At 44.3% G+C, this 8,813-nt stretch overlaps 2 protein-coding genes across 2 annotated transcripts; both read left to right on the plus strand.

The window, feature by feature from the left end:
* The first annotated feature begins 130 nt into the window (after positions 1 to 130).
* Positions 131 to 2,298, plus strand: LOC118413742 (flocculation protein FLO11-like). The gene is made up of 2 exons (XM_035817272.1): positions 131 to 2,001; positions 2,097 to 2,298. Exons 1-2 carry the CDS (start codon positions 131 to 133, stop codon positions 2,296 to 2,298), a joined length of 2,073 nt encoding a protein of 690 aa, XP_035673165.1.
* A 1,029-nt stretch (positions 2,299 to 3,327) lies between these two features.
* On the plus strand, positions 3,328 to 8,526 carry LOC118413743 (mucin-5AC-like). Its single transcript, XM_035817273.1, has 3 exons — positions 3,328 to 5,617; positions 6,316 to 6,445; positions 8,080 to 8,526. Exons 1-3 carry the CDS (start codon positions 3,328 to 3,330, stop codon positions 8,201 to 8,203), a joined length of 2,544 nt encoding a protein of 847 aa, XP_035673166.1. The 3' UTR covers positions 8,204 to 8,526.
* The last annotated feature ends 287 nt before the right edge of the window (positions 8,527 to 8,813 follow it).

Consider the following 8,813-nt stretch of genomic DNA (forward strand, 5'->3'; position numbering starts at 1 on the left):
TGAATCTTCAACGATACCAGTCACGACTGTACCACAAACCACAGAGGTCATACCTGAATCTTCAACGATACCAGCCACGACCGTAATACAAACCACAGAGGTCATACCCGAATCTTCAACGATACCAGTCATGACTGTACCACAAACCACAGAGGTCATACCTGAATCTCCAACGATACCAGTCACGACTGTGCCACAAACCACAGAGGTCATACCTGAATCTTCAACGATACCAGTCACGACTGTACCACTAACTACAGAGGTCATACCTGAATCTTCAACGATACCAGTCACGACTGTACCACCAGCTACAGAGGTCGTGTCTGCATCTTCAACGATACCAGTCACGACTGTACCACCAACTACAGAGGTCATACCTGAATCTTCAACGATACCAGTCATGACTGTACCACAAACCACAGAGGTCATACCTGAATCTTCAACGATACCAGTCACGACTGTACCACAAACCACAGAGGTCATACCTGAATCTTCAACGATACCAGTCACGACTGTACCACCAACCACAGAGGTCATACCTGAATCTTCAACGATACCAGTCACGACTGTACCACCAACCACAGAGGTCATACCTGAATCTTCAACGATACCAGTCACGACTGTACCACCAACCACAGAGGTCATACCTGAATCTCCAACGATACCAGTCACGACTGTACCACAAACCACAGAGGTCGTGTCTGAATCTTCAACGATACCAGTCACGACTGTACCACTAACTACAGAGGTCATACTTGAATCTTCAACGATACCAGTCACGACTGTAGCACCGAGTACAGAGGTCATACCAGAATCTTCAACGGTACTGGTCACTACTGTACCACAAACCACAGAGGTAATACCAGAGTCATCAACGCTACCAGTTACGACTGTACCATCAACTACAGAGGAAGTACCAGAATCATCAACGCTACCAGTTACGACTGTACCAGCAACTACAGAGGTCATACATAAATCATCAATGATATCAGTCACGACAGAACAGCCAACAGCAGACTTCACTCTGGATACGTTAACTGCCGCAGACACGACAGTACCACTAACTACAGAGGTTTTACAGGACTCAACAACTGTACCGGTCACAACTGGATCACTGACTACAGTGGCAGTACCTGAATCTTCAACGATACCAGTCACGACTGTACCACCAACTACAGAGGCAATACCTGAATCTTCACCGGTACCAGTCACGATTATGTCACCGACAACAGACTTCACCCTGGATACATCAACTGCCGCAGACACGTCAGTACCCCCAACTACAGAGGTTCTACAGGATTCAACAACTCTACCGGTCACGACTAGATCAATGACTACAGTGGTAATAGAAGAATCATCAACGGTACCATTCACTACTGTACTTAGGACTACAGGAGTAATTTCTGAGTCATCAACTGTACCAGTCACGACTGAGCCATCAACTACAGACATAACGCCAGATTCATCAACTGTACCAGTCACAACTATACTATCAACTACAGAAACAACACCAGAGTCATCAACTGTACCAGTCACAACTATACTATCAACTACAGAAACAGCACCAGAGTCATCAACTGTACCAGTCACAACTATACTATCAACTACAGAAACAACACCAGAGTCATCAACTGTACCAGTCACAACTATACTATCAACTACAGAAACAACACCAGAGTCATCAACTGTACCAGTCACAAGTATACTATCAACTACAGAAACAACACCAGAGTCATCAACTGTACCAGTCACAACTATACTATCAACTACAGAAACAACACCAGAGTCATCAACTGTACCAGTCACAACTATACTATCAACTACAGAAACAATAGCAGAGTCATCAACTGTACCAGTCACAACTATACTATCAACTACAGAAACAACACCGGAGTCATCAACTGTACCAGTCACAACTATACTATCAACTACAGAAACAACACCAGAGTCATCAACTGTACCAGTCACAACTATACTATCAACTACAGAAACAACACCAGGGTCATCAACAGTACCAGTCACAACTATACTACCAACTACAGAAACAATAGCAGAGTCATCAACTGTACCAGTCACAACTATACTATCAACTACAGAAACAACACCAGAGTCATCAACTGTACCAGTCACGACTGTAGCAAGAACTATAGAGGCAATACGCGAGTCATCTACTTTAACGGCCACGACTGTACCACGAACTACGGAAGTAATACCAGAATCATCAACTGTAGCAGTCACGACTGTGCCACCAACTACAAAGGTAATGCTGGAATCATCACGCGCAACAGTTACGACTGAACCAACAACAGAGGTGATACAGGAATCATCAACAGTTGCAGTCACTGTACCACCAACTACAGGGGTACTATCCTCAACTGTACCAGTCACGTCTGTACCAACAACCACAGTGGTAGTACCAAAATCATCAATCTCAGCAGTCACAACTGATCCATCAACCACGGAGGTAATACCAGAGTCATCGACTGTGGCGGAAACGACCGGACGTCCAAGTACAACTGAATCTTCAACTGTTGTACTGTCAACGACAGTGATAAACGAAGAATCAACTGTCAGAACAACCTTTTTGCGATCGGAGCCATCTACTGGAACTTTTACAACTTCGTGTCCAACGCAGGACTCCCTATCAACAGCACAAACAAATCATATGCAAGGTATAATTACAGGGCTAGGGAAGAAAGATTAAGTGTACATCATGTGCACTGCCAGTTTTACCATCATCTATGCTCTCCTCTTGGGGTTGATAACTTTTCTGTCTTCATGTCTATTCCATGCATGTTACATAGAGGTAGTAACAGCTTAACAATATGCTCATCCTCTGAAGAAGAAGAAAATGCATGGTAAATCTTTGTTGAAATTGATGATAAGTAGCCAAACGAATGTCATAATTAAGTGACGGGGAAAAAGAAATTGAGAGGTTGTAATGTTTTAGATACACCTTTAGACAATCATTGTAGGACAGACCGCAATCTCTTTGTATACACATTTACCGTTTTAACTATGTTTGTTCTGTTTGTAACTTTAGGCTAGTAGATCTACCGTATTAACTATATGGTAGTGCGGTTAAACTGCACTATATAAAACTGTATCAATCAATTTTTTTCAATGAAACTATTTCATTACTATTAGGCCATTCATTCATTCATTCATTCATTTTATTTTGCCAGGGTCACCATTGTTAGACACCATTTAATGAAACTGAAACTGTTCCATTGTGGTTTGGTACTTATTCATAGAATTTCTTTTATCACAAACGCTGTCTTTGCTCTAGGGTCGGTGCAATGTGCAACTTCGGCGATTCCCACCACGATGGAACCGGCTGCATCCACGGAAGGGCCGATGACGACAGCAGAGCAGATGACGACTGCCCCCAACACCACGAAAGCGCCGACCACCAGTCCGTCTATGACCATGGTAACTACCATAGCATCTGCAACATCTTCTTCGGGACTCTCAACGATAGCACACACTACAGAACCGACCTCTGTAGGTACTACCAGGAACCCGATGACTACAAATCCTGCTGCAAACTACATCACAACAGAACCGGTGACGTCTACTCCGGACACATCCACAGAAGACACCACTGCCAACCCATTGACCACAAGTCCTGCGGCAAAACAAGTCACGACTGACCAAACAACACCCGACGTCACATCAATGCAGCCGACAAGTCAACCTTCTACTGACTCACCGACTACAGCACGACTAACGACAATGGATATGACGACAAAACCAACAACGAAGGCAAAACTGACAACAGAACATCCAACAGCAATCCGTACGACTGGGGAAACAATAACAACGACTATGACGAAGCCTACGACCGAAATCACAAGCGAGGTGACGACTGCAGCGCTAAGCACACAGTCTCCAACAGTTTCGGTGACTACCGATTTCAAGTCAACGGCGGAAAGTACATCATCTGCAACCACAAAGGTTACATCAGAGGAAACAACGACTGAAGCCCAGATGTTTGAGACAACGACGACATCCGTTACGACAGCTAGTTTGCCCTCGACTGCACCAGTTACAACAGAACCCCAAACACTCATCACAAGCATCCCAACCAGTACAGCTCAGACTACCCTTGAAAGCGAATCTACGAAGGGGTCTACTATCAAATCAACTACAGTCGCTCCTGTTCAGCTAACAACCACTTCTGTTGAAGGACAGCAGCAAAGTACCACGGATTACACCACAGAAATAGTTCCAACAACCAATCCACGGTTTACAACCATTATGAAATCACCAACTCTTCAACACATTGAGGAATCTACCACTGGAATGTTGTCCACAATCTCTACTACAGTGGCCGCTACGAAACAACCAACAACCCTTTTTGGTAAAGATAGTACACTGGGTCCATCAACTATAAGTACGACTTTGCCTGGCCTAGCCACTGAATCTTTCACGACGGGACAGGAAGCTACCACGGAGCAGAGCACCACCGCTTCTCCTAAACCATTGATCCAAACGACGATGCCTGAGGCCGCTTCTACGCCACCTGAAACGACAACTGTCCTCACTATAGCGGACTCTATGACAACGGACGCAGAAGCTCGCACAACGACGCTAGTCCCGACCACAGTGAAGAAGATCTATAGCAGTCTGCTTTCATCGACACGTACTAAACTGTTGCACACAACCTCGCTCCCTACAGTTAAACAGACTGACGTCACTGACACAGCCGACCCTTTGATGACATCGCCTACCGCAACCACGACACCATCAGCCTCACGTTCAAGCCCAGCATCTTCGCCATCGGGTGTACAAGCCAGCACCACCTCAAGTATGGAGACGACAAACCAGGATGAACCGATTTCAACTCCATCAGGTCAAAGCTCAACGCCGATTCCAGCATCTTCGGTATCAGCAGGAATATCCAGCACTCCGCTGATGGCATCATCATCTACACCAAACAGATCGCCTCCGACTCAAACGGCTGAAATGTCAACATCAGTCACGTCGCAGATGGGTACACCGTCGACTCAGAGTCAGCCAGCGATTCAAACTACATCATCAGGTGTAACGCCATCAGCATCAGCATCACAGATGGTGCAGACAAGTCCAGTACCATCAGCATCAGCTACACCCTCTGGCACTCTACAGATGGCACAGACAAGTGCAACATCGTCAGCATCAGCTACAACCTCCAGCAGTTCGCAGATGGTACAGACAAGCCCAACACCATCAACATCAGCTACATCCTCTCGTACTTCACAGATGGCACAGACAAGTCCAATGTCATCATCATCAACCATATCTTCCAGCACTCCACCGATGGCATCATCACCTCAAACATCAACAACAGATCCAATTTCAGTCTCGAGACCGACAGTTTCCTCAAACGCCGCGACATCGACTACACCAACAGTAAGACTATCATCGACACAAGACCACCCATCAGAGACTCCATCGACCCAGACAACAACGTCATCATCCTTGGCACGGATCCTTTCAACGCTGACTTCTCGTTCAACCCAAGTCACGCCCACGAACGTGTCAGTATCGGCAGAGAGCACGACAGAGTTGATACTCAGCACAGATTCTGCCAATACCGGACCTATATCAACAGCACCACCGCCGCTGCCTACAAGTAAGTTCATTAAAAAGATGAATGTATATTTTTATGTATTTTTTTCGTGAACAATGTACTTGATGTAGTGAAAGTGTTTTTCCAGGTTTTCAACATCTTTGAGTATTTCCGTGATGTACTAGGTACCCTTAACTATCTTGCTATACGTCTTGAGACATTTGCATTTCAGAAAACATCATTCAACTATTGAATACGAAAAGTAGCTACATTTGTACATGTGCCTCGCATATGTGTGCGTTTGCCGGTCCGTCTCTCTCTCTCTCTCTCTCTCTTTCTCTCTTCATCTCTCTCTCTCTCTCTCTCTGTTTGTCTGTCTCTCTCTCCATCGATCTCTGTCTATTTCTCTGCCTCTCACTCTGTGTCTCCCTTTCGCTGTGCCCTTAAACTGCCGCACCCGGATATATCCGGCACACATATACATGTCCTGTGTGCCGCACCCGGATATATCCGGGATAGCGTATTCCCCCGAAGTAGCCACTTTGCGCGCGCGTAGCGCACGAACCCAGGAAGTTAGGGACTTCGGCTTTGTTTGGGGGGTCCTTTTTGCAGGTCAGCAGCCAACCTTGGCACTGGTAGCATTTTATAGTGCTGAAACTCTGGCAGGTTCAGGGTTAAGTTTGAACGATCATATCTAAACATCTCCGAGTCCGCCACATATACATGCGATCCAACACGCCTCATCACTTTATCTTATCCAGGGTCGGAAAGCTTCCTGGACACGTTCCCCCGCAAGTACAAGGTCAAAGGCTGGGTGGTGGCGCTCTCAGTGGTCGGCGCCATCTTGGGAGTGACCGGGGTGGTCATCACAGCTGCCTTCTTGTTAAAGAGGTATTTGTTTGTTTGTTTGTTTGTGTGCTTGAACAATAATTTCATGAGAAGCTAAATCAGTCTGCAAGACGCTTTTTATTTAATTTATGACGTAGGCAGGTAAGGGTCAGATAAATGACCGTTCCTTGATGTAATATAAAAGAGATACAGTTTACATCGAGTCCCAATAAATCTATCAATCTATCAACATATATCATTACATACAAATGGTACAAAAACATATAGAAGAGTGAACTCTCAGGGCTCATGGTCGGTGCCCGCATGGTTGCTAAAATTGTATAAGATTATATTATCTAACTGACTTTTACTCTGTGTATCGACATTATGGTAATAATGTTTGTTTTCGAAAGCTTGGCACCAATGTAAGACCTACTCAACGATTAAATTAAGTATCAGTAGTAAGGAGGCTCGCAATTGAAAGTACGCATGCACAGTGAGAGGCATTGTGGGTGATATGTCAAAGGTTAATACCCCCGAGACGAAATCGAAACAAGTGTTGATCTTGTTATTCTAAATCGAGAAAGGAAATGTTAACAAGTCAACGACCTCCATCTTTGACATATTACCCACAGTACATTACGTTGCGCATGCGTATTTTGAATTGCGTACCCCTCCACGTATCAAGACATAAGATTTGTATCAAATATTTGTACAGAAATATGAATAATGGGGATATCACACTGGACTGCGTTGGCGATACCGGTGTTGTTGGATGTATGTTACCCTTGACTTTACAATGGAAAAACCGTGCAATATGTGTAACGATGACTAAAAAGAAAACAAAACGCACAGAGAGTAACAGATTTGCTTTAATCTACGAACACGGTGGTCAAATACGTGCTCAAAACCGCCCAAGTCTAGCCGAATTCGAACCTTCTTCCATGATGTTCCATCTGACGTAATTCGAACCGAACCCTTGTTCTATTTAGGTCATCTGCGGTCATTGCAGGTAAAACCGTGCTTTCTGGCCCTTTTCCCCCAACTAACTTGAATCAGGCGAAAAACATAGTTTTTAACCAATATAAACAATTTTCTGGACAGTACATTTATGCTTTCTCTTTGTTGCGGACCTGTAATATGTAACGAAGCTACTGGCGCTTTTGTTGGTGACCTTGAATATCATAAGTGTTGTTTACACCGGTATCAATTACACCCTCCCGCTCTCCGTGCGGCATGACATGCGTGCAAACATCGTTTAAGATCTCCACCTAGAAGAGTCCAACTTAACTCATTGACCGCTCAAAATGATCGTAACGGTTTTCCCGAGATTTCTGTTTTTGGGATTTTTAAAAAATGCCTTCGATTGTGAATTATTGGTAATTAAGTGCGAAAAATGTCATTTTTACGCATATTTTTGGCTGTAACTTTGCTTAAAATCAAAAATTAAAAAATCCCCAAAACAGAAAGTTTTATTTGCCTCTCAGATAGCAACGGGAAAGAATACCTTAGCAACCGACCGCCGTGGAAATTCGTTGAGAACTCTGTCGAATCATCCAGCCGCAGCGACGCCGCCAACGTACCACAGCGAGGCCCCGCCTCAGCGAGACACCTCTTTTGAGCAAAAGCAATGCTGATGCTGATTTTACAATGTATTGTGTTCACTAGTTTGACATGCTTTCTTCCTTACTTTTCAGACCGACCCAAATCAACGTTGGAGGAGGGGGAGCAGGAGGGGCTCCACCGCCACCGCCGGCACAGCAGCAACCACCAGCTAACCCCCCTCTGAACAATCAGCACCCCCCTGACTCAATGGCGTAGCCCATCCAGAGATCCAGGATTCGGAAACCTGGTGCAAAATTGTCAGAATAGGCCCGTTCGTCGATCGAACTGCGCATGCGCGTGTCAAAGGTGAAGGCACAAAAACATAAACAAGTCTGAACATGTTATTCAAACTGGCCAGCCGAGAAGTCTGTGTAAAGCATGGTTGAGACAAGAAATATTCACAAGTCAGTGACCTTCAACCTTTGACCTTGCGCATGCGTACGTAGGATCGCGAACCTCCTATTTGATAATCTTTTTACAAAGATAGTTTTAGTTTCCGTTCACTCAAAGAAGTTTATAGCATTGTAGAGCGAGCTCATTTTATGTATGAATTCTTAAATTTTTGCACCAAAAATAAAGGACAAAGACAAATAATCATTTTTAATGCACTTAATTGTTTTGTAAACAATTAGAGAGAAAAAAAGATATATTTCATTAGTATGATTGTTGTAAATGGAAACGTAAATTTGAATTGTACATGAAAGGTTTTGTAAATTTTGCGTATACCGTATAACGGTAAAATTGTCTGATATTGTAAAATTTTAATGTGTTTAAGTTCGCGGGGATTTAATTTCGCGGTAGCGGGAAAATGGAATTTTCGCGGTGG

Source organism: Branchiostoma floridae, chromosome 4 (genome assembly GCF_000003815.2).
Source record: "Branchiostoma floridae strain S238N-H82 chromosome 4, Bfl_VNyyK, whole genome shotgun sequence".
NCBI lineage: Eukaryota > Metazoa > Chordata > Leptocardii > Amphioxiformes > Branchiostomatidae > Branchiostoma > Branchiostoma floridae.